Source organism: Asterias amurensis, chromosome 22 (assembly GCF_032118995.1).
Source record: "Asterias amurensis chromosome 22, ASM3211899v1".
Lineage (NCBI taxonomy): Eukaryota > Metazoa > Echinodermata > Asteroidea > Forcipulatida > Asteriidae > Asterias > Asterias amurensis.
This window is the reverse complement of record NC_092669.1, coordinates 5,161,442-5,187,852: the sequence shown is the minus strand read 5'-3', so window position 1 is coordinate 5,187,852 and position 26,411 is coordinate 5,161,442. Positions and strand designations below refer to the sequence as shown.

The 26,411-nt window shown below is 41.0% G+C and overlaps 4 protein-coding genes across 4 annotated transcripts; 3 read left to right on the top strand and 1 right to left on the bottom strand.

Moving 5' to 3' along the window:
• Nucleotides 1–405: 405 nt before the first annotated feature.
• Nucleotides 406–3,150, top strand: LOC139953817 (uncharacterized). Its single transcript, XM_071953387.1, is given in 3 exon segments — nucleotides 406–1,584; nucleotides 2,057–2,283; nucleotides 2,285–3,150. Coding segments are annotated over 3 exon segments (1,566 nt in total). The 5' UTR covers nucleotides 406–479; the 3' UTR covers nucleotides 2,519–3,150.
• Nucleotides 3,151–4,552: 1,402 nt separating this feature from the next.
• On the top strand, nucleotides 4,553–5,659 carry LOC139954055 (uncharacterized). The gene is made up of 3 exons (XM_071953718.1): nucleotides 4,553–4,556; nucleotides 5,131–5,496; nucleotides 5,598–5,659. Exons 1-3 carry the CDS (start codon nucleotides 4,553–4,555, stop codon nucleotides 5,657–5,659), a joined length of 432 nt encoding a protein of 143 aa, XP_071809819.1.
• Nucleotides 5,660–12,258: 6,599 nt separating this feature from the next.
• LOC139953710 (uncharacterized) lies at nucleotides 12,259–16,247 on the bottom strand. The gene is made up of 2 exons (XM_071953233.1): nucleotides 14,843–16,247; nucleotides 12,259–14,615 (listed from the first exon to the last, which is right to left on the bottom strand). The coding sequence occupies exons 1-2, from the start codon at nucleotides 15,945–15,947 to the stop codon at nucleotides 14,155–14,157; spliced, it is 1,566 nt and encodes a 521-aa protein (XP_071809334.1). The 5' UTR covers nucleotides 15,948–16,247; the 3' UTR covers nucleotides 12,259–14,154.
• Nucleotides 16,248–20,530: 4,283 nt separating this feature from the next.
• On the top strand, nucleotides 20,531–25,403 carry LOC139953709 (uncharacterized). The gene is made up of 2 exons (XM_071953232.1): nucleotides 20,531–21,661; nucleotides 22,977–25,403. The coding sequence occupies exons 1-2, from the start codon at nucleotides 20,560–20,562 to the stop codon at nucleotides 23,435–23,437; spliced, it is 1,563 nt and encodes a 520-aa protein (XP_071809333.1). The 5' UTR covers nucleotides 20,531–20,559; the 3' UTR covers nucleotides 23,438–25,403.
• Nucleotides 25,404–26,411: the final 1,008 nt, after the last annotated feature.

Here is a 26,411-nt window from a genome sequence, read left to right as displayed (position 1 = left end):
TCTCGCTGTATTATTGTGCTTCATTTCGCGAATAAATCCATACTGCGTTAGTTTTGTGCTTGACTACTTTTTTTGGGTGGTAAGTTGAATTTTCTTCAAATTTTGAGACCAAATGTAAGTAGTTGTGTAGGGTAGACCACTGAAAAGCAGAATTTGGAGCATCATCCCACGGTCTAAAACCAACAGGGTGCTCATCTATATATCCGGTCGTGCAAAAGTGATTTAGTGGGTCGATTCAAGGTTCGTTTTCATTCTTTATAGTCACGGTCTAAGTCCAAACACAAAGTGGTATAGCCTTGCAATAGTGATGGGCTGGCATGCATAACAACCATCTCTGTCCATATATGACCTCCATGTTATGACCAAGTTTCCAATAGGCAGAGCACTGTGATATATCGTATTGACTTGCTAAATCCCAACTCGACCTAGAAATGTTACAAAGGTGTGGCAGTATTTCGCAGTGATACCAGGCAGGAAAAATGGAGTTTACACTGAAACTTGTACTATTTTCTTCCATTCTCGCAGTTGTTTTCTTTACCGTGATTTCCCAGCCTGTGCATGGGGCAAGTAGGCGCGATCGTCGGGCTGAGTCTTCTTCGGATAATCACGCTAAAGTTCTTATCTTAGGTGCCGGTGCGTCGGGTCTACAGGCTTCGCGGATCCTCCATGACGCAGGCATGGATGACTTTATCATTATAGAAGGAGCGGATCAGATTGGGGGCCGTGTCCGATCCACTACGTTTGCTAATCGTACCATAGAACTCGGAGCAGGATGGACCTACGGGCCGGTAAGGCCTGAGACTTATCAACTATCCATGGATCTAAACCTCGACCGTAGAGCAAGTGACTATGAGAGCTATATAGTTCGGAATGCTACCGGCAGCGACGTCACAGATCAGGCAGATAACGATTACGACAAACTTGAACCGGCCTTTGAAAAGTTATTTTCTCTGAAGGCGAGGATACAGAGCAAGAAAAGCAACCCTGACATGTCGCAACGGTCAGCGTTACGTCTCGGAGGTTGGAGCCCGAAAAGTGACACAGAGAAACTCATCGAGTGGTTCGAGATTGACTTTGAGTACGCTGAACCCTCTGAGCTATTGTCCACGCATGAGGCGGAAGATTTTGGTGAGACCTACTTCTTAAAGGATCCGAGAGGATTCATTGCAATCTTTGACGTCGTTGCTGGTTTCTTAAAGGAGCCCGAGTTCATCAACCACACCCGTTTGAATCAGAGAGTAGTCTCCATCGATCAGAGCGATCCTGCCTCGGTGGTTGTCACCTGCGAAGATGGCACAGTGTACACCGCCGATCAAGTCCTGGTCACCTTCAGTCTCGGTGTCTTACAGAATGACTTAGTTGAGTTCATCCCACCTCTACCAGAATGGAAGGATGTTGTCATCAAGAAGTCACTCCTAGCTGCCTACACGCACATCTACCTGAGCTTTCCAACGAAGTTCTGGGACAACAAGGAGTGGATCCTGCATGCTAGCCAGAGAAAAGGCTACTACCCAGCTTTCTTCAACTTCCAGTCCGAGGGGTATGATCCAAATGGCACGCCCACACTGCTGGCGACTTTAACCGGTAAGCAAATCTTTGCAGCTAACATGACGTCGGCCCAACGTTGGCAAATGTACACATTTTTTGTTGACGGTTGGTAGTGACGTTGCGGTTACTTTGTTTTTACATCAATCTAACGTCAAAAATGTTGGGCCAACGTTGACCCAACTCTACCAAGACGTCGGACTTTGTCGGGCCGACGTCCCAACGTCGGCATACTACGTTGTGCCAACGTTGGAAATCAGCCTTTTTTACTGCCCAACAATTCCCAAGGCTTAGCGGACGCTAGGTTACCCGTATTCTTACTACGTTACTAACGTTGTAAGCAACATTTTACACTGCACGACTTTCCTGATATTAGCACGTTATCGTTTTACCAACGTTGATTAACCACTGACTCTGACCTTTCAAGCGTCTGTTTAACGTGTTTTTTCCCCTTCTTTTTCTTTAATTAGGGCTTCGCTTTCACATTTTGTTTTTACGTTTCTCTTAAAAGGTGACGAGTCAAGACGAGTGGACGCCCAGCCAGTATCTCAAACCAAAGCTGAAATAGAACAAGTTCTTCGCAACATGTACGGGGATAACATTCCAGACATCGAGGATATCTTAGTCTCAGGCTGGACGAGTAATCCACTCACCATGGGTTCATACTCCGCTTGGCCCACCGAACTCTCAAGGCAATGCACCGACGCGCTCGAAGGTCGAGTTGACCGCGTTTTCTTCGAAAGGGGAAGCGACTTCACCGGTTTACTACAGCTATGTTGAAGGGGGGTTAGATTCGGGCAAGCGGCAAGGGCTTAAGATTCTCGACTGTATGGAGAATTTCGAAGAATGTCCTTTGTATGAAGGAGGTGGTTTAGGTTGTGAGCTTCCGGAAGCAAGTTCAGCAACTTTAGTTCACTGTAGCTCTTATAATTTCTTTGTACTTGTTACTGGGTTGGTATACTTTTTGATTTAATAAAGTTCCAATACAGAGGTAGGGCTTAAGCCGGTGGAATCTAAACGGTAAACGGTTCCACATAACCAATTTTATCTTGAGTAGAGGAACAGTTTGTATAAGTAACAGTTTCTCAAATAGATTAGACATTTTAAAGAGGAGGTATGTGTATAGTTAGTAATAATTACAAGCGTTATTGGCATAACTTATGGTTAGAAGTTTACAGTAGCTTTCGATAGTAGAAAAGGAGCTTGGAAAACAAATCACTTCGAAGGATTTTAGGTTAAAAATTAACATGGTTGTGTCCAAACATTTGAATCTGAGAAGCGTTACAGTAGTAATGCTTCTCAGATTGTCCAATCCTATGACATTCGTCGTGCGTGGACATAGTTCGTGTGGACATTTGCCATTTTCGAAACCACGGCTTCGGCTTTCTATTCGGCTTCGTCCGGCAGCTAATCTCGTCTAAGCCCTAAGCGCGTACGGGTGGTTTAGCTGCACATTTCGCGTGAACATGAACGTTGAACGCGAACGCCAGAAAATATTGTATCGGTAAAATCTTACATTTTTAGAATACTGAAGTTACAATTTTTCACATCAGGTACGTACGTGCGCGCAGACGTCATACGTGAGCATGCGATAGGCCCAAAGTTGCGACGTCACCCAAAACAACACAATATTATTGTCCGACGTTCACGTTCACGTATTTGCTCGCGTAGTGTGCAGCTAAACCTCGCGGACCAAGCTAGCCTGAGCCGAATCTGGGGACAGGGCCATGCAATCAAAAAGACAAAAAGATTGCCCCAGATTTTCGGCACTACTTAAGAACGCAACCACACCTTTGAATTTCAAAACACGTATCTTCATTTTTTGTAAAGGATTAAAATGACCAAACAGCCCCCCCCCCCCCCCAAAAAAGAGGAAAATGTTGCCTTTAAAGGATTTGGGTACTTTTAGTAACACAAAACACAATGTCCACAGATTTACATTAAACTTACACCGTTTAAAGATAATAATAATAGAAAGCTTACCTTAAAATATCAGATGCTGAGGTGCCCTAATTTTTGAGAAATGAGTAAAACTATGTAATGAAAATACGTTTTTACATGCTAAAATAATTTTCATCTTATGATAGTTTGCCTTTAGAGTTTGTTTAATACCTATACGAATATACTACAGTTAAACTCACGTTTTCAACTTCGTGTGGGTCATTACATTACTTTTGTACTCGTACAAGCATTAGTAAAACAGTTGTAGCAGTTTACCCCCACTAAAAATTCAAACAACAGTAATTAATATTTTTGCGAGCGTTCAGTGGTTTAAAAACGGTCACCTAAAAATGTATGTTTTTTTTTTTTACTGCTGTAAATATTTACCATCATTTTGTTTTGGGTGCCGCTTTGAGGCATATTTTTTTCCTTCTATGTACTAAGGGTTATTGCAGCACAAAAATTAAGTGTTTCATTAGGGAGGTTATGGGAAGGATTTTAAGTTTGAATGTGTTGTCTGGTTTCTTACATAAAAAATAATTATTAGACGAAATGTCCGACATAATTATAGGTTAAACAACTAGCGGTTGGAAAGATTTAAAGAAAGGGTTTGTGTATAATAAAACAGGCTTACTAAACTCAAACTTTGAGGGCAAGTGTTTTTCTTTTGTATAGGCGGAATCTGGGTAACCTTTACCCAACCTATTTAAAAGGAGTTGAAACTTATCCAGTCTCATATAGCCTTGCGCCCTCTATCGATAAATAACACAACAACTATTTCCCCAATCAAGACTAACTCGATCCCTAGCCTGATCATCTGCATCACACTTCGAGGCTCGTGAATAATAAAGACAGGGGTCCAGTCTCCTCAGTCACAAGACTAACTCACTTATGATCAGTGTAGTATCTCCGTTGTGAACGGTTAGCCTTTTGTCAAGGCCAATTGTGGCTTGGACAGATTTGTCGAGCCGCGATCCCAAGTGACTTGAAGGGGAGACCACGCGCGCTTGTCGAGTGGCAAAAGCCACAACCAAGAGCGAACACGAGTGCGAGTCCGTTGGTAACTATGGGTGCGTTCGTTTAGCTCCCCTGGGTCGACCCCGGTGTGTGGCGTGGGTTTTTTTCCAGAACAAACGTGTGCAGAACATTACCCACGTTCGTCCTGGAAAAAAAACCGCCACACACCGGGGTTGACCCAGGGAAGCTAAACGAACGCACCCTATATACCATTATAATGGGTGCGTTCGTTTAGCTCCCCTGGGTCGACCCCGGTGCGTGGCGTTTTTTTTTACCAGGTATGATCCAGACGGCACGCCTACATTGCTGGCGACTTTAACCGGTAAGAAAGTGTATTAAAAATATTTGTTTTCAATAGTCCATTTGATTTTTCTACTCGCCAAAATCCCTGAATTCGACATTTGGATATAATTGTTTTATTGTGACTCCGATCGGCCAAATTGTAGGTAAACCCACTTTCTGAAACACAACGTGGTAGACAGAAATTTCAGACAGTCATCTCGCGGGCCAGAAATAGTAGAAGAGCTGCAGGTATAAAAGGCAGAGACTAGGCAGGACACCTTGTATTGGCTTCTAGAACTATCCATCTCTAGTCACACTTGTTTTTTTTTTCGTTTCTCTTAAAAGGTGACGAGTCAAGACGAGTTGAGGCCGAGCCAGTATCTCAAACCAAAGCTGAAATAGAACAAGTTCTTCGCAACATGTACGGGGATAGCATTCCAGACATCGAGGATATCTTAATCTCAGGCTGGACGAGCAATCCACTCACCATGGGTTCATACTCAACTTGGCCCACCGAACTCTCCAGGCAATGCACTGACGCGCTCGAAGGTCGAGTTGACCGCGTTTTCTTCGGAGGGGAAGCGACCTCAGCAGTACAATACGGCTACGTTGAAGGGGGGTTAGATTCGGGCAAGCGGGAAGGGCTAAAGATTCTCGACTGTATGGAGAATTTCGAAGAATGTCCTTTGTATGAAGGAGGTGGTTTAGGTTGTGAGGTTCCGGAAGCAAGTTCAGCAACTTTAGTTCACTGTAGTTCTTATAATTTCCTTTGTAACTTATTTGTTTTTGGATTGGTGTATTTACTGATCTAGTAAGGTTTCCTCGATTTGGAGAATGCCTCACCATACGGACGGTCTATGCAGATGGAGACTGAATGGTAGGCTGATTAACATTGTACTTCCGGAACATTATAACAGTTTCTTTATGTTGACCGTATACGTTTAGTAACAATTGTTTTAATGGCAAACTTTAGCAAACAAGATGCCTACAGTATTAAATAGGCAGTTTTGAAAACCTTTCAATTCGGAGTAAGTTTCTATGTCCTAAATTTTAAATCTAAGCAGCGTTACTGTCGGTAATTCTCTGCATTTTCGTCGATATCTCAAAGGCGATCAGCGAATTTAACATAGAAACTAGAAATTTAGAATTTGTAAAACAAACTCTAGGTGTTCGGATGTGTGAAAGTATGTTCACTTTACTAGTCACAATAAAAAAGCACCAATCAAAGCAAACAATCGCTTTGGCCTACATGGTCACAAACATACCCATTTCATGATGTACAGAAACTACACCACGCGCTTATGGGGCTGGATGAACACATGCATACACTACACGTACGTGTACATTACACATGTTGTGTGTGTACAATCTTTATACATACGACCAATAGGGGAATTTCGTAGTTCTTTATACATGAATTTTTGAACTTTCAACCTCGATTTTGAACCGGAAGACAAGATCAAAATGGGGTCATGTCTGCGAGGCGTTTACGGAGTTTTTAACGACCTTTCCGATGATGTATCGATTGTAAGAATCCATAATGTAGATCAAAAGTTACGATTTTTTGAAATAATAAACTTTGAATTTTCATAACTCAAGAATGGATGACGTCATTATGACGTAAATACACATTTTTCTTCTCCTAATGAATATCTAACTATGTGCGAAGTTTCAAGTTCATTTGGGAAAGGTATTTTTGTTAGCGGACATGGGAGATTCAGAAGAAGAAGAAGAAGAAGAAGTATCAACTAGACATTGAGAGTTTGTAAACAAACTCAAGGTGTTCGGTTTCCGGGAGTAAAAGCCTGGTGTAAAAAACAAATATTGCACATTGCTTTGTTCTCAAGATTTGTTGAAAACGCCTTGAAAAGGGAATAAAATTGAAGCTTTATAAAAAAGAAATGAGGCGTAGGAACGATTTGTTTAACTTGTTTAGGATATTGTCATAAATCATACACTAGCTATTATTGTTGACTTCCTTTCTATCATCTTCGCTGCAGATCTCGAAACTGCCCTAAGAGTTACTCACAAGAATATTGTATATCCAGTATAAATAAACTTTGAAATTTTCAATGCGATTTGATTATTTGTTACTTTGATAGTTCACAACTTCATACTAGCCATGATTTATGTTTACATTATCAAGTTATATTCCTGAAATACTTTGGATAGGCCTACTTATCGGGGAGCAAGAAACATTGATGCTTATTAACATCAAAGTAAATGTATATACGTTATGATAATTGTTAAGCGTCAAGAATAGTGTGTGCATTTTATGAAAGGCTTGCTTTATTTTAAGATAATGATTTTCGTACAGAGCGGGCTGTTAATTTTTAGACTGCTTTAAATCTAATATAAAACAAAGGCAAGTCGGTGGAACTGCAAAACGAACCCAAGCCCCTCGCAAATGTTGACTAAAACATAATGAGTTTAGTACAAAATTAATTCTACCTGTAGGCTGTATCGAGGAAATAAGGAATACAACACAGCGAGTGGAAATCTTTTACTGGATCCACGACCATTCGGTGAATGTTTCAGAATTTGCTGTATTCTAAAGAAGCAAAAAGAACAAGAAAATTTAACAAAGTTTGATTAAAGGAAAATCAATTAAACAAATGTGAAGGCTTATTATTTTGTTTATCAATTATTAATACTGTATTGAATTTATATTGCACCCTCTTCAGGACCAGCCTGTTCAAAGACGAGGGGGTAGTCATTGAAACGATTCAATGTAAGGAAATTGCACAAGTTACTGCTTTTGAAATGATCAACTTAAAACCTACTTATGATGTATAAAGTTTATAACATAGTTGTACAATAAATAAATACTTATTTTGAAAAGGAATGATTTTCACACAACGCTTACCGTTTTATCATGGTTGGTTAAAACCTACTGTGCCGTCCGGGACGCCGTCCGAGCACCCTCAAATAGCCTATACTTCTCGGTGTTTGATCAAAACAAAACCAATGTTCGTCTTTATCTGCTTCTATTTTCTCACCTAATTAAAAGTCATATGAATCACTGAAGAAGGTGGCCATGTCAGCGAAACTTCGCCTTTAATTCCATGTTGATCATTCAGCAATGAGGAGGACTAGTAGGGAAACAAGTACACGCCGAGTATAAGCCAAGTTCAGATCTATGTTAGTACTGTACGCCATTGCTCTACGTTGTAAGTACGGTGACTACGGATCTCCAGGAGTGCCATCCCATATAATTTATCTCATCAAGACGACTTATTTCGTGGAATAAGTTGACGTACCGACATATTTTATCTTGCTAAGTCGACTTATTCAAAACAATCAGTTGACTTAACAACATAATTTATCTCACCAAGTCGACTTATATAAAATGGAAAATCGACTTACTGACATAACCCATCTCACCAAGTCGACTTGGATAAAATGATCAGTCGACTAACTGACATAATTTATCTCACCAAGTCGACTTACAGAAACTAAGAAGTTGACTTAACAGCCTGAACACGCGTTGAGATGTGTGTATCAAACCTTGTGCACCACTATGAGAGCACTCTATTTCCTAGTCTTTATATTGCTTTTTAACTTTACGTTTGCGGGCTAAAACTAAATGTAATACTGTAATGCCCCTTTAAATGATGTTTGACCAGGCAAAGATATAAAGTAGGTTCCAACGGTTACAAAATATTAGTATGATTAGCCCGTGCTTAGCCCGCTCATGGGGGTTCCATTGTTTGTGATTAAGTTTACTTCATTGTCATTATGTTTGACAACTTGGACCGAGCACCTCTGGGTCAAAAGATGTTAAGGAGTTTTCTTAACTTTACAAAATTATGATGTCACTTAACCATTGCTTCGTCCTTCGGATGGGACGTAAAGCCGTTGGTCCAATGTGTTATGTAACGCATATAAAAAAAAACCAGTGTACTTATCGAAAAGAGAAGGATTTCGCCCCGGTGTTCCCGGTCCGATCGGCAGCAAAATTGCGCCACAGCACCTTGTAAAGCATTACATGGTGCTACCAGAATATTAGTAAGATTAGCCCGTGCTTAGCCCGCTCATGGGGGTTCCATTGTTTGTGATTAAATTTACTTCATTATCATTATGTTTGACAACTTGGACCGAGCACCTCTGGGTCAAAAGAATTACGGATTTATTTTAAACACATGTCATGACACGGCGAAACGCGCGGATACGAGGGTGGGTTTTCCCGTTATTTTCTCCCGACTCCGATAACCGATTGAGCCTAAATTTTCACAGGTTTGTTATAGAAGTAGTTGTGATACACGAAGTGTGGGCCTTGGGCAATACTGTTAACCGAAAGGGTCCAATGGCTTTAAGTCATGTTTGACGCCTTGGATCGGGCACCACTAGGGCAGGAGATGTTAAGGAGGTTCCAAACGATACATAATTAGTATGCTTAGCCCGATCGTGGGTTCCAGTATTTTCTTATTTATGTAAATAACATTACATGCGTTAAAGGAACACGTTGCCTTGGATCGGACGAGTTGGTCTATAAAAAGCGTTTGTAACCGTTTGTTATAAAATACATAATGGTTGGAAAGATGTTGTAAAAGTAGAACAAAATGATCCACACAAATTTGCCTCGAAATTGCGTGGTTTTCCTTTTACTTTGCGAACTAACACGGTCGGCCATTTTTGGGAGGCATAAAAAACAGGATCTATGGAAAAGCTGAAAATAAAAACCATGTCGAAATATACCATTGTTATTCAATAGAGACGTATTGTAGTCACTTTGGTTGGGGAGTGAGGAAACTAGTAAAACACACATAAATCACAGTGCTGGCTGGGACATAATTTTATGCACCTGACAAATCTATGCATGGATATTCTTTAGAAGGTTTTGTTTGTTTGAATAGATTCACATGGTTCGTTGAATATAAGGGGGTTGGTTGTGGCGACAACAACCTTTTTATCCTTTTGACAACCATCATATATAATGTAACTTCAACGGCTGATGGTTGCACTTTGGTATTGTCACTTTTCAACTCGGCTCCGTTACGTGCTGTCTGGTACCTTCCATACATACATTTTGTTGTGAAGATTTTAATTGTGTAAGGCTTATAGTTTGATGAATAATATGACGAAAACAAACTTTTATCCTTTTGAACTGAATTCATGATTTATTGTCTCACTCTTCTCACGTAGCTATTTTGGTATGGTCAAAACGTGAGGCCAGTAACACTATTTTGCAAGTTCATGTACACCATGTAATGTTAGTTGGACGCAGTTTGCTAACAGCCATTAACCTTTTTTAAAATAAAATCAGTAAATTAATAATTTTGCTTGTTACATAAAAAAATTGAAGAGGATGCCTGAATTGACTAATACAATCGGAGTTGGACGAGGTGTAGACTTGATTCAAGTCTTAGATTGTGGTTATTCTTTTGCATCCCAGGCACGAAAAACGCCCCCACAATAATTAGCGAACTCGCAATCTCAATACACACACGTTGCAACGTGTGCAGGCTTAGGCTAAGTAAACTTCTTAATTAGTTACTGTAAGTCGACTTGGTGAGATAAATCATGTCAGTAAGTCGACTAACCATTTTATCTAAGTCGACTAGGGGAGATAAATTATGTTGTTAAGTCAACTTGTTTTGAATAAGTCGACTTAGCAAAATAATATGTCGGTAAGTAACTGATTCGACGAAATAAGTCTTCTTGATGAGATAACGTATGTCGGTAAATCGATATGTCGGATGGCACTCCTGGAGCTCCGTAGGTGACCTTTTGCCAGTCAAAACTTATCAATGGACAAGACATTGAGAGTTTGAGAACAAACCCAAGGTGTTCGATTTCCGGAAGTAAAAGCCTGGTGTAAAAAAACAATTGTTGCACCTTGCTTTGTTCTCAAGATTTGTTATAAATGATCAAAACTGCAAACATTGGCGACGTCATCATGACGTCATTTCGAATTCAAGAAGTTAATGTCCTTGACTAACAATACACCAAGTTTCACCTCGGTTGAACTTTTGGTTTGGCAGACACAGCTTTGAAAAGTGCACCTTTAAAGCAAAACCACGTGACACATGATGACGCCATGAAGCTAAGGTAGACTCCACAGATATGTTGCTAATATGAAGGAGATTATGTTTACCAATTTTGAAACAATTGTCATAAACTCTGACACAAACATCTAGTAAAAGTGTGTTTTTAGATTATTTAAATCTGCCGCTAGAGGGCGCACTAATTTTTGGTGACGTCATCGGTATTATTTTTTTTTAAACCAGACCTTTGCCAAACTTGTATGAAGTGATTGTAAACCATCAAAAGGTGTACATTTCAACCTAATGGCTTTAAATAACGCCTTTTCAAAGCGTTTTTACAGTCACTTCCGGTTTAGACAGATCTAAAGGTCAAGAAAAGGTCACCAACATATCCATTGTTGTGAAGTTTGTAAAGCACTTTCATATAATGTATAGATTGTCAAAATAGCTTATGTGGTTGAGGAAATATGAACTTATGAAATATTGACGACCGTAGAAGAGACTAACAAACAGGGGACACGTATACGTTTTAAACGCCTTGAACATTTGTACGCGAAGCTTTTTCGGGCTCTATGGGTGATCACTGGAGCGTGGCTCTGCTGCCCGGCTAGTTCAATACACATGGTGTGGGCTTACTTGTTTAATGTGTATGCCATACCAATGGGGGATTTACGTAGTTCTTTAGACATGAATTTTTTTTAATTTTCAACATCTCTTTTGAGCCGGAAGACAAGATCAAAATGGGATCATGTCTGTGAGGCGTTTACGGAGTTTTCAAGGACAATTCTGATGATGTATTGATTGTAAGAATCCATCATGTAGATCAAGAGTTATGATTTTTTGAAATAATAAACTTTTGAACTTTCATAACTCAGTATACAGATCATGACCTGCAACTTTAAGGTGACGTCTTATCACAATTGATGGCGTCATCGTCGTGTGAACAATTTTTTTTGATGTTACATATCTCAATATGGATAGGCCTACATGCAAAGTTTCAGCTTGGTTACCAAAGTCGTTTTGTACTTATAGATCTTGTTTGAACCAGCGGTGGCTCAAAGGTCATTGATTTTTTTTTTTTAATCGAAAGTTGGTGAATGAGTCTATTCAGAAACAAATTATCCACAACTCCTTTCACAAGAGTTACTTTTTTCCATAGTTTGAACCCGAAAAAGTTTCCCTTTTCCCGTGGACTTAATGTATTACTGTATGTTACAGCGCCAAGAGCGTCTCTGGGTGACGGACATGTGCGCTATATAGACGATGTGACCTTTGACGTAATGACGTCACACGAAAACCATAACATGGTTCGCGCGCATACCGCCGGGCAAAACCTTTGTGTTTTGGCAGCCAGCTAGAAAGTGTACGCAATCTTACTATGACTACGCAACTCAGTACCCGGCGAAACGTGACGTATATAGTGTTTTGTCAACAGAGGGCGGTATGAATCTAAATATAGGTCACATCGTCTATAAGAAGCCACAACTATTATTATTATATTGAAATACCTATCACGCACAGAAGAAGCACCACAATGACCTGCTATATGTCCCGAGTTTACATTAATTCACTAATCCCAAAATGTCTGTTGCGCCCGCTAGAGTTGACTTTTGAATTGCAAGTTATGATTACTTAATTGGTTTTTGGACGGCCATTGGATGGAAGTATGTTTCTTGATATGATCGGCTGGTTCCATTAAGTTGTTTTAATATAGAAAAAATCGTGTACGATTTTTTTCACAACAATGCTTACATCGTGGTGTGAACAAATTTTGTGGATGTAACATATCCCAACTTGAATACATGCAAAGTTTCAGTTTGGTTACCTATGTCGTTCTGTATTTATAAATCTTGTAAGAATTAGCAGTGACTCAAAATGTATTGTAAAATTTGGTATTAAACATGACTAAACATGTACGATAAGTTTTTATAAAAGGTTAGTGAATGTGTCTATTTAGAAACAAATTATTTCACAATTGCTTTCAAAATTGTAAGTTTCCCTTCTGGCATTTTTCACCTTTTCCTTATTTCTTTCATACTTCTTTCTGCATGCATTCTTCTTCTTTTATTTACTAACTGAATTCCATGTTTACCTTTTCTTCACAGCAGAAATTTGTTCTTGACTGTGCTCTACATTAACATTATATTTCATTTGTTTATAATGCTGTCCACTTATATCTTTTATTTCTTTCTTGTTTTCATTAGGTAAATCTTTCCCAGTATTTGCAACAAGTTTAGATTTTTGATGATCTTCTACAAAACGTTTCTTTCTCTTCCTTTCTTTGTCCATCTTTCTTTTTAATGCCACACTTACATGTTTTCGTTTCTTTTTCTTTGGTGTTATCTCTTGTTTATCCATACCAGTATCATCCTCTACTTGTTCAATACAGTGTATAATCGTTACATAACTCAAAAGCCCTGAAAAAAACAATTTCCATCACCTTGAATATTTCTTATACGATCAGGACATCCAATTCTAGCACATTCTTCTGTAAGCACCGACTGTGAATAGACTCGGCCAATTCCAAGTGATTTGCATAAAGATGTCTTATGTTCAAAGCTCACTGGAACAAACTGAAAACTCTCTGTTTGATTTACTACCACCATTTCAAAGTATATAATGTAAATTAGTTCAAAACTACAAAGGACCAATCAAACAAGTTCCTTTTATCATGTTTGACATTTTAAACTTTTGATTGATTGTATTTTGCTGTTGACTATGGCCACTTCAACTCAAAGCATCAATATTAATTTTGGTTTTTACCTATACACCGATGTGTGTAAACACTGTATACTCAGTACTTTCCGGAGTCCTGTGAAAAAAAATATCACAGGCATATTTCGCGGGTTGGATTCAAACCCACGACCCTTGCAATTCTAGAGCCACGAACCTTTGCAAATTAGAGCAGTGTCTTACCAACTAGACTACCAAGATAACCCAGTAGCTAGATGCAGTTCGAATTCTATGTTTTGGCGGTGTGGACTGCAACGATAAGAGAATTAATTTTGATTTTGACCCATACACCTACGACTGTAAGACACTGCTCTAAGTAGAAAGATGAAGGATGTTCTAAAAACCAAACGGTAATGTTTAATCATGCAATTAACATACTGTTACTTGGCTTCGGCAAAAATAACTTAATCATAAAGTTCGTCTTTCACCATTACCTTCTGTAAACCCTGTAAGTTATTTGTAAATGTGTGAACTTAAAAAAAAATATCTGTACCGAAAGTGTCCAATGACTTTAAAACATCTGAACTATACTATTAGAGAAACTGTTACTTGTCATTTTGTTCCTCCGAGTACACTATTATTACGATCTTACGTTCACTCCCCTTCGGCATATTAGCCAAGTGGGGAAGCATTCAATTACTACAACTTTTTAGATCAACAAGTATACCAACCCAGTAACAAGTACAAAGAAATTATAAGAGCTACAGTGAACTAAAGTTGCTGAATTTGCTTCGGGAAGCTCACACCCTAAACCACCTCCCTCATACGAAGGACATTCTTCGAAATTATTCATACAGTCGAGAATCTTAAGCCCTTCCCGCTTGCCCGAGTCTAACCCCCCTTCAACGTAGCCGTAATGTACTGGTGAAGTCGCTTCCCCACCGAAGAAAACGCGGTCAACTCGACCTTCGAGCGCGTCTGTGCATTGCCTTGAGAGTTCGGTGGGCCAAGCGGAGTATGAACCCATGGTGAGTGGATTACTCGTCCAGCCTGAGATTAAGATATCCTCGATGTCTGGAATGGTATCCCCGTACATGTTGCGAAGAACTTGTTCTATTTCAGCCTTGGTTTGAGATACTGGCTGGGCCTCCACTCGTCTTGACTCGTCACCTTTTAAGAGAAACGAAATAATAAGTTTGAAAGCGAAGCACTAGTTCATTGGAGTTATATTATTCAGGTGGCTTAATAGCGGAATTACCGTTACACGGCGGACGAAGCTTTTAATTTCGACAAACATTATTTCAGCAGGTTTTTTGTCAGCTGCTTTGTGCCTGCTTTCGTGGCTTACTGTTTTTCGTTATAAGCAACAACAAACTAAAAATGACTTGCTTTCTTACCAGTTAAGGTCGCCAGCAATGTAGGCGTGCCGTCTGGATCATACCCCTCAGCCTGGAAGTTGAGGAAAGCTGGGAAGTAGCCTTTTCTCGGGCTAGCATGCAGGATCCACTCCGTGTCGTCCCAGAACTTAGATGGAAAGCTCAGGTAGATGTGCGAGTAGGCAGCTATGAGAGATTTCTTGATGACAACATCCTTCCATTCTGGTAGAGGTGGGATGAACTCAACTAAGTCATTCTGTAAGACACCGAGACTGAAGGTGACCAGGACTTGATCAGCTGTGTACACTGTGCCGTCCTCGCAGGTGACAACCACCGAGGCAGGATCGCTCTGATCGATGGAGACTACTCTCTGATTTAAACGGGTGTGGTTGATGAACTCGGGCTCCTTTAAGAAACCAGCAACGACGTCAAAGATTGTAGTGAATCCTCTCGGATCCCTTAAAAAGTAGGTATCACCAAATTCCTCTGCCTCCTGTGCGGATAATACATCCGTTGATGCAGCGAACTCAAAGTCAATGTCAAACCACTCGATCAGTTTCTCTGTGTCGCTTTTCGGGTTCCAACCTCCAAGACGTAACGCTGACCGCTGCGACATGTCAGGGTTGCTTTTCTTGCTCTGTATCCTCGCCTTCAGAGAAAATAATTTTTCCATGGCCGGTTCGAGTTTGTCGTAGTCGCCAAATGCCCGATCAGTGACGTTGTCGCCGGTACTATTACGGAATATAAGGCTTTCGTAGTTACTTGCTCTACGTTCGAGGTTGAGATCATTGACAAGTTTATAGACCATAGGCCTTACCGGTCCGTAAGTCCATCCTGCTCCGATTTCAATGCTGCGATTAGCAAACGTAGTGGATCGGACACGGCCCCCAATCTGATCTGCTCCTTCTATAATGATAAAATCATCCATGCCTGCGTCATGGAGGATCCGCGAAGCCTGTAGACCCGACGCACCAGCACCCAAGATAAGAACTTTAGCGTGATTATCCGAAGAAGACTCAGCCCGACGATCGCGCCGACTTGCCCCATGAACAGACTGGCAAATCACGGTAAAGAAAACAACTGCAAGATATGCAGAGAAAGTTAAAAGTTTAAGGGTAAATTCCATGTTGCCTGCTTGGTATCAACTGCGATGTACTCCCACACTGTACTTCTAGGTCGAGTTGTGATAAATAGGATGAGTACAAGCCCTGCCTGTGGTTGTACATCGATATGCCTGCCCAGGTAATACACGACTATACTTTTTGTTTGATCTTCGATCGCGAGTATAAAGACAATCCCTGATCTTTGAACCACCGTTGCCCACTTAAACAACTCATGTACGTTTAGAATGTCGTGTAAATTCCATGTTGTCCGTCTTGTATCATTGCGAAATACCCCCACACCTTCGTAACACTTCAAGGTCGAATGCCTGTGAGAATAGGTTGTATAATGTCTGTCCAATTATAGTGAACATAAGGGACGGACGTTAACCTAAAATGGACGTGTCTGGACGTTTGGACATGTAACCTGAAATTTGATTGGTCACCCACCAGGAGCATTGCTTAACCCCTCAAACTGGTTGATGTGTGCACGCCCACAGCCCTATTGTCAAGGCCACATAAAGGATGGTCATACCTTATGACGTAAGAGATGTATGGGCGTCTACAGTGGAGAACTTTGCTATTCAAATTCAATTGACAGCCGAGTGGGGGGGGGGGGGGGGGGGGGCTGGGCCATGTGGCTTTCTTTCTTAATAATAGCTTAACCCCGGTGCCTGAAAGTGGTAATTCTTCCTCACATCGTACAACGCGTTTACTAAGGGAGATAGTTCTTTTCTCCTTTGAATTGATCAGGTTATTGACATCACTGTTGTTATTGGTAATCAAAAGGTTGGCCACGGACGACTTTGCAACGGCTAGGACTAAGTTTTACTTGTGTGTGCCAACTAAGGAGCACATTCCAAGCTCAAATTAGTAATTTGTGATTGTAGCAACTTTTCTTCAACATGTCCTGCTTCCATTTGATTGCTATTTTCGTTATGTGTCTTTCAATCTACAAATCTGTGTAAAGATTTGCTATTTAACCAGGCGACATGGTGTTTTTTCCTTTTGAATAATTTGGATGGTGTATGTGTATGTTTTGTTTTCTTCTAATTAACAATTGTTTTATTGAGGGCCTTACATGCAAAGCAGTGCTGGGCGCTGATCGGAGTTTACCCTCATTAAAGATTACGTAAACACAATTAAATAAATAAAATAAAATTATGTGGGTGAGGACCCAAACATAGTTGTTTCTGTGCCGTTGATATTCCTCACGGGGAGTTTCATCTCCTCCGGGCCCAGAGCCACCCTTTCGGGCGGCCAGTAGTGGTGTCTTGCCTCACCGTCCACCGCTGTGACCCTGGTTCGAATCCATCCATGGGGGGAGCAGTATGTGGATTTGGTTTTGAGTCTCTTTACTTTTTAACTGTGTGGGTTTTCCCTGGAATAATATTATTCTTCGGGGTTTGCGTCTCACATTTAAAGACATTGGACACTATTGGTAATTGTCAAAGACCAGTTATCTCACTTAGTGTATCTCAACATATGCATGAATAACAAACCTGTTAAAATTTGAGCTCAATTGGTCGTCGAAGTTGCGAGATAAGAATGAAAGAAAAAACACCCTTGTCACACGAAGTTGTGTGCGTTTAGATGGTTGATTTCGAGTTGATTTCGATTTCGACCTCAAGTTCTAAACTTGAGGTCTCGAAATCAAATTCGTGGAAAATCACTTCTTTCTCGAAAACTACGTCAGAGGGAGCTGTTTCTCACAATGTTTTATAATATCAACCTCTATCCATTACTCGTTACCAAGTGAGGTTTAATACTGGTAATTATTTTAAGTAATTACCAATAGTGTCCACTGCCTTTAAAACTGAAATTTCTTCATCGTCTTTTCCTCTCGTTTGGCTCTTATTAGAGCATTGAGAATACTTATCCAGATCCAAGTCAATTGCCCCCGCCACAATTCATTCATTCATTTCTTTTATTTTTACCACACACAAGGAAAAGTGATATAATTTACATTACATTATATTATAATGATTAAGGAAGACATAAGTACAATAGGATTTTGTGTAAGGATGGATGTCTCCAAGAAGCATCAGCTTGTCGAGTAGAGACCCCACTCATATAATAACAGAACAAAGAACAAAACAACAATATGAAAACACTTTTACAACTTAATTACAACTTAAATATTGGCATCGCTATTATATAAAGTAAACTTGAGGTTGGAATAGAGAAAGTCTGCTTATAAATATTTGCTGATTAATTGAGTTTTTAGTTTCCGCTTGAATAAGAATAAAATCTGTATTTTTTTTTTCAAAGGGGGGTATCCAAGGAATTCCAAAGCTTAGGCCCTTCTAGCCTTGCTCAAGGCAGTCGCATTATTCGCTCTGAAAAGACGCAGCTGTAAACCCACCCGCCGTATACCCTGTGCATGGTGTGTGCGATCACACCGAATGACCCACCCGTATACACACTGTCACATCGCACGAATACTGTTCACACAAGTCATCGCACTCGTACACCACTAACCGCATGCGGAGGCCGTCAGGCCGACAGCCTTGTCGGATCTGTATCTTCCCGTTTTAATGTGTTGTATTGAAAAAATTCCAATAGTGGACGAAATTGGGGGGGCTCGAGGATATGCTAGTATGCAGCTCATGAATATGTATATCGTTCGTCAGACCTATCAGACAACACAGGATGTGAGGCAAATGAATTATTCATTTTGACGTCCAATCACGCACTTCCCTTATCACGACCTTTGGACCCTATCATGCGTCCGTGGTGGTGGTGTGTGAGGTAAACATGTCTCGTCTTTCGCGGGCATTATGGTAATGAGCTGACCGTGGGAACTCTTCGCTTACTATAGTAATGAGGTCAGTGGCTTCAACACAGATCCTACAAGGCTGTCGGCCTGACGGCCTCCGCATGCGGATAGTGTACGGGGGCATCGTGTCGTGCGATGTTACGCACAGTGAATACGGGTGGGTTTTACGCACAGTGAATACGGGTGGGTTTTTATACAGCGGCGGTCTTTTTTCGGAGTGAATAATTCGACTGCCTTGAGCAAGGCTAAGGCCCTTCACGTTTGACACTATTTTGAGTTAGTGTCGTACGAGCATAATAAAGCTAGGCATATGTCTAAAAGTCATGGGATCTAAACAATGTCAGTTCATTCAATTTGGGGTTGAGCCAACGACCTATGGTTCAAATTGGCGAAGTTCTTAGCTTTTCCAATGTACACGACCATACATCTCCTCTTATGTCATAAAGTATGCCCTGGAAAATCCAGGGAAGTCCCGATCGTCCCTGGGAATTCTGTCCGCCTAAAAAAGGGCGCCATCAGAAGAGGTTTTTTACACAGGGTGTTCACTTGGGTGAGCCCCTGACAAGAACTAATCGAACGATCACACTCGCCCTCTCGTGGTAACGTCATGCACCTCGGGTCACCCCAAGTGACCCTCTCCTCAAGCAGGGCACTGAGGGCTGACCCGGGTGAACCCCTAGAATGACGTCAAAGCTATTCGAACGCACCGGGGCAGACCGGGGTCGACCCAGGGAAGCTAAACGAACGCACCCACAGTTTGCCAAATGGTGGGACCGAATGAGCGCGGATTGTAGGCAAATTAATAGTGGATACTCAATGACCAGTGTAGTATCTCCGCCGTGGACGTTGCATTTTGACAAGGCCTGTGGCTTGGACAGCTTCCTGGCTAGCAGCGACCCAAAGCGACTTGAAGGGGAGACCACAACTGCGAGTCGAGTGGCAAAGCCACGACCAAGCGGTGCGCGTGTTCTCCCCAACCAGTCACTATTGGGATAGCGGCTCTACCGAAGATGTCAAAGGCACGACGGCCTTGAAAAGGGGGCCACCGTGGCCTTACAATCGAATGCTGCCGAGGTCACTTTTTCTATCATATTGTCTGTTTTATTTTATGTAGACGGATGTTGGTCATCTCGTCCCCAGCAAAGTCGGCCCAAATCAAGCTATCCCTTAGTGTTTACAATCTCACCCCTGACAGAGTCGCTCCAGCAATCATCCCAAAACAATGTAGCCCCACAGAGTCCCCCTGCAACAATGTCGCCCCAAGCAAATTCACCCTTTAGCTTCGTCTTTTGCCACATTCAGGGACGGGCGCGGCAACCAAACGATAATAAATTACAACGACGAGTTTTTGGGGTGAGCCTGTTTGGAAGCGACATTGTCCGGGGACGACTTGACTGAGGGCAACTTTTTGTCAGGGGCGAGATTGTAAACACCCCGGACGATCTTGTTCGGGTAGCCTTAACTTTGGGACGACTTTGCTGTGGCGAGATTGTAAACACCCTGGGCGAGCTTGTTTTTGGCGACTTTAATTGGGCGACTTGGTTGGGGTGATGATGAGCTTGTTTTGAGGCGAGATGACCGGCTTCAAAGAAGAAAACCCAGACCAAAACAAACAACGAACTGTCAGATCGTGCTCGTCAACTAGTAAAACAAGTGGAACAAGTGTTCCCCAGTGGTTCAAAGTTCAGGACTGTCTTTGTACCAACGATCTAAGCTCAAACAAAAAGTATAGTCGTGCTTTATTTACTTGGGCAGGCATAAACAACCAAGTCCCACACGCAGGGCTTGTACCCATATCACAACTCGACCTAGAAGTGATACAGTGCGGGAGTATTTCGCAGTGATACCAAGCAGGCAAAATGGAATTTACAATTAATTTAACTTTGATTGCAATTCTCGCAGTTGTTTTCCTTACCGTGATTTCCCAGCCTGTTCACGGGGCAAGTCGGCGCGATCGTCGGGCGGAGTCTTCTTCGGATAATCACGCTAAAGTTCTTGTCTTGGGTGCTGGTGCGTCGGGTCTACAGGCTTCGCGGATCCTCCATGACGCAGGCATGGATGATTTTATCATTATAGAAGGAGCAGATCAGATTGGGGGCCGTATTCGATCCACTACGTTTGCTAATCGCAGCATTGAAATCGGAGCAGGATGGACTTACGGTTCGGTGAGGCCTTTGACTTATCAACTTGCCGAAGAGCTCAACCTCGACCGTAAAGCAAGTGATTACGAGAGCATGACAGTCCGTAATGATACCGGCAACAACGTCACAGATCAGGCGTTTGGCGACTACGACAAACTTGACCCGGCCATGGAAAAGTTATTTTCTCTGAAGGCGAGAATACAGAGCAAGAAAAGCAACCCTGACATGTCGCAGCGGTCAGCGTTACGTCTCGGAGGTTGGAGCCCGAGAAGCGACACAGAGAAACTTATCGAGTGGTTCGAGATGGACTTCGAGTACGCTGAGTCTACGGAGGTATTGTCTACGCAGGAGGCAGAAGATTTTGGTGAGACCTACTTCTTAAGGGATCCGAGAGGATTCATATCAATCTTTGACGTCGTTGCTGGTTTCTTAAAGGAGCCCGAGTTCATCAACCACACCCGTTTAAATCAGCGAGTAGTCTCCATCGATCAGAGCGATCCTGCCTCGGTGGTTGTCACCTGCGAGGACGGCACAGTGTTCACAGCTGATCAAGTTTTGGTTACCTTCAGTCTCGGTGTCTTACAGAATGACTTAGTTGAGTTCATCCCACCTCTACCAGAATGGAAAGATGTTGTCATCAAGAAGTCTCTCATAGCTGCCTACACGCACATCTACCTGAGCTTTCCATCTAAGTTCTGGGACGACACGCAGTGGATCATGCATGCTAGCCCGAGACAGGGCTACTTCCCAGCTTTCTTCAACTTCCAGGCTGAGGGGTATGATCCAGACGGCACGCCTACATTGCTGGCGACTTTAACTGGTAAGCAACAAGCCAGTTCAACTGTTGTTGAAGCAATAAGACACCAAACCACTAAAAGCACTCACCCAACAGTTGCCTATAACCAAACTACACTTTATCGCAGTACAACGTTATTAAGAGGCAAATTAGCAGTTTACAAAAAATCACAAAATAAATGTAAAAAACACTAAAAAAAACCAACAACGGACAAAGGACAATATTGAACCAACAAAAAACGGGGAAAAAAAACCGATTAGATCATTGTGAATAGAGTCTTCTTTCTCGTAAAAGATGACTTGACTTTTGAACACACAGATATGTAGTTTAATTATCTTGTATAAAAAGGGTTACTAGTTACAGGCTTTCCAGGCAATCATAAAAGATGAAAGCCATTTATAATTAAATGGTCACGAAATCTCCCATGGATCGGAAAACAATGTTAGAAAACGTATCTTGTGCTACAAAGGTGGTCATGTTAATGCAAGCTTTGCAATTGGATGCCTCCCAAGCTACCAGTAAAAATGCCATTCAGGCAACACATGGACTAGTTGCAGTCGTTCCCTTAAAGGAACACGTTGCCTTGGATCAGATGGGTTGGTCTATAAAAAGTGCTTGTCACCGTTTGATATCAAATGTACATGGCTAGAAAGATGTTTTATAAGTAGAATACAATGATCTACACAAGTATGCCTCGAAATTGCGTGGTTTTCCTTTTACCTCACGGTCGACTAACACGAGCGGCCATTATGGGAGTCAACTTTGTGACTCCCATAAGTGACCGACCGTGTTAGTTCGCAAAGTAAAAGGAAAACCACGCAATTCCGAGGCAAATTTGTGTAGATCATTGTATTCTACTTTTGAATTATCTATCTAATCATATATGCATTTCATAACAAAAGGTTTTAAACGCTTTTCAAAGACCAACTCGTCCGATTCAAGGCAACGTGTTCCTTTAAAGACACTGGACTCTATTCGTAGTTGTGAAAGACCAGTCTTTTCACTTGCTGTGTCTCAACATATGCATAAAATAACAAAGAAAAAACACCCTTGACACACGAAGTTGTGTGCGTTCAGATGCTTGATTTCGAGACCTTAAACTCTAAATCTGACGTTTCGAAATCAAATTCGTGGAAAATTACCCTTTTTTCACGAAATTCGTTACTTCAGAGGGAGCCGTTTCTCACAATGTTTTATATTACCAACCTCTCCCCATTACTTGTTACCAAGTAAGGTTTTATGTTAACAAATATTTTGAGTAATTACCAATAGTGTCCACTGCCTTTAAACTAGACTGGGCTTCGCTTTCACACTTGTTTTTATGTTTCTCCTAAAAAAGGTGACGAGTCAAGACGAGTGGACGCCCAGCCAGTATCTCAAACCAAGGCTGAAATAGAACAAGTTCTTCGCAACATGTACGGGGATAGCATTCCAGACATCGAGGATATCTTAATCTCAGGCTGGACGAGTAATCCACTCACCATGGGTTCATACTCCGCTTGGCCCACCGAACTTTCCAGGCAATGCACCGACGCGCTCGAAAGTCGAGTTGACCGCGTTTTCTTCGGAGGAGAAGCGACTTCATCGATGTACTACAGCTATGTTGAAGGGGGGTTAGACTCGGGTAAGCGGGAAGGGCTTAAGATTCTCGACTGTATGCAGAATGACGAAGAATGTCCTTTTTATGAGGGAGGTGGTTTAGGGTGTGAGGTTCCGGAAGCAAGTTCAGCAACTTTAGTTCATTGTAGCTCTCATAGTTTCTTTGTAGTGGTTCTTGGGTTGGTGTATCTTTTCATCTAGTCAGATATGATTAAAGGCACCTGGAAATAGATTTTTGTTTTCCTTCAAACATTAGAGTATATGTTCCTGAACAATAAAATAATTATTTGAGTAATTGTTTTTGACGAGTTATATGTTTAACAAATTAAATAAAGTTTCGTGGGGGTGACTCCGCCTACCCCTTTTGTGACGTCAACCGAGGAAGACTTTGCCTCGATCGAACATCGAACACACGTACGTGCAAGTACATTCAAGTCCTTGACGTGAGTTTGTACGTTTGAAAAATTGTTTTTCTTCATTTTTCCGGCAATGTCAACCAGATGTATTGCTGCTGGATGCAGCAAAACAACTAAAGATGGTGTCAGATTGCCAAGTTGTCCGGTCCGACGTCTTTTCCAGCGCTGTGCGGCAAACACTTCGAGCCGTCGTGCTTCGAGAATCCGGAATACACTACACATTTTGACATGAAGAGAAAAGTTCTTTTCTAAAGTTCTTTTCTAAAACATAACACCATCCCAATAATTTTTCCAGCTAGTGGGGAAGTCGAAGAAGGTACCTGAAAGACGTAACGAACCTAAAGGAGCATTTGCCTAACGTGAAAAAAATCAAGTATTGTTTCAACTTTGAGGGCATGTTTTTAGCTTGCGCCAAGCGTCACTATATGCTGTGTTGGCACTGCATGCGATTCATCGCGCCTCGATTGACGTCACGAACAGCGCCCTCTCGGGTCGGGTTTTTTTCCAATTTGTAAATAACATGGAAACTAATTTATGTAAACCTTAGTTAGTTGTTTATTCATATTCCACTCATCAAAACACATACTTTAGTGACAAAAGCTTTATTTTGACAAAATACAACTTCCAGGTGACTTTAATGCTTCCCCGTAGTGCTGACGGAGACGAAACGGTAAAGCACTATCACACAACCATTTTACTAGGAGTTTCTCTAAGTAGATTAGATGTTTTAAAGGCAGTGGACCCTATTGGTAATTGTCACAAAGATCAGTCTTCTCACATGGTGTATCTCAACATATTATGCAGAAAATAATAAACCTGTGAAAAAACGCCCTTGTCACACGAAGTTGTGTGCTTTCAGATGCTTGATTTCGAGACCTAAAAATCTAATTCTGAGGTCTCGAAATCATTTCATGGAAATCTCGAAAACTACGTGACTTCAGAGGGAGCCGTTTCTCACATTGTTTGATACTATCAACCTCTCCCCTTTAATTATTAGCAAGTAAGGTTTTATGCTTATAATTATTTTGAGTAATTACCAAAGGTGTCCAGTGTCTTTAAAGGGAATGTTTACGTTTAAGTAACAGTTTACGTTTAAGAAAACAGACTACTTTTAGAAGCCTACAGTTGCTTTCGATAGTATAAAGCAGTTTGGAAAACATTTCACTTTATTTTATTAGAGGTTACAAAATACAATGTTGTGTATCACAACGTTTGAATCCGAGAGGCGTTACTGCCATCAATGCTTCTTAGATTGTGCATTCCTCACTTCGAATGAGGTTAAACAAATTAAGATGGTTGTGCCCCAACATTTAAGTCTGAGAAGCGATACTGTCAGCTATGCTTCTTATAGATTGTGCATGCCTCACTTCGAAGGAGGTTAAACAAATTAAGATGGTTGTGCCCCAATATGTTCAGTCTGAGAAGCGATACTGTCAGTATTGCTTCTAAGAATGTTTGTGAATGTTCTTCCAGCGCGAGGACATACTTTGCTTCGGAGTGTCGGCGATATATGGAAACGTAGTCTTTTTTGCGCTCGATAATTAAAGGCCGTGGACACTATTGGTAATTGTCAAAGACCAGTCTTCTCATCTGCTGTGTCTCAACACATGCACAACATAACCAACCTGTGAAAATTTGAGCTCAATCGATTATCGAAGTTGCGAGATAATAATGAAGGAAAAACACCCTTGTCACACGGAGTTGTGTGCTTCCAGATGCTTGATTTCGAGACCTCAAATTCTAAATCTGAGGTCTCAAAATCAAATTCGTAGCAAATTACTTCTTTCTCGAAAACTACTCCACTTTAGAGGGAGCCGTTTCTCACAATGTTTTATACTACCAACCTCTCCCCCATTACTTGTTACCAAGTAAGGTTTTATGCTAATCATTATTTTGAGTAATTACCAATAGTGTCCACTGCCTTTAAACACGCACTAAAAGTACATTCCGAAAGTTAGTTTCTTGACGCAAAAGGCTTTGCCGCGCAGAATCCAAAAGACTTACAAAAACGGGATGCTCGGCATTTCTAATTAAATTGATTCGTTTTACCATGTTTTAACGTGAGGTAAGAGACTCGTTATTTTGTTTAATGTTTCCTGGATGGACTTCAGCTGTTAGAAAACTGTTATTTCTATATTATTTGAGATCATTCTTATTGGCTGTTTAACATGGCTTTCACATGATAGTTTTATTTTATACATCCACACACTGAGGATTACAATTTTCGAACAATTACAAAAATGAGGTTAGTTTACATACTGAAAAAAATGTACCACAAGTTATATTCACGTTTTTAAGTTTCAAAATTTTATAGATTATACATTTACCTATTGTTTGTACTATTCAAATAATTTGAAATACTTTTAGATTAGTAACAATAGTTACACTCTCAGTTAGAAGTACAGTTTAAGAATATTTGCGTCACCTAACATGTTTACTTTTGAACACATTGACTACTATTTTGTTTTCGGCTGCCACAAACGAGTTTATGGATTCTTTTTGTACGAAATGGTATTAAAACGCCAACATAAACTTATTTCGTTAGCAGGTGAGGACTGTAAATTGGAATGTATATTTTGTTCTCCTCAAAAGTAAACACCTTTATTCAGCCAAAAAATGGCTGACATATTGTAGGTTTAACAAGGAGTGGTCGTAAAATGTTCGCTTGGTTTTGTGTTCGTTGAGTTTTTTAAAAACAGGCTGTTATCTTTAATCTTGTATACCAATAAGTACAGTTTGCCGAGTGGTACATCCTCATA

Bases quoted from the DNA above. Each gene is read 5' to 3' on its own strand.
- LOC139954055 (XM_071953718.1), top strand. The intron at 5,497-5,597 runs GTGAGGTTCCGG...TTACTGATCTAG, and splicing joins TGAAGGAGGTGGTTTAGGTT to TAAGGTTTCCTCGATTTGGA.
- LOC139953710 (XM_071953233.1), bottom strand. From the start codon at position 15,947: ATGGAATTTACCCTTAAACTTTTAACTTTCTCTGCATATCTTGCAGTT. The intron at 14,616-14,842 runs GTAAGAAAGCAA...TTCTCTTAAAAG, and splicing joins ATTGCTGGCGACCTTAACTG to GTGACGAGTCAAGACGAGTG.
- LOC139953709 (XM_071953232.1), top strand. From the start codon at position 20,560: ATGGAATTTACAATTAATTTAACTTTGATTGCAATTCTCGCAGTTGTT. The intron at 21,662-22,976 runs GTAAGCAACAAG...CTCCTAAAAAAG, and splicing joins ATTGCTGGCGACTTTAACTG to GTGACGAGTCAAGACGAGTG.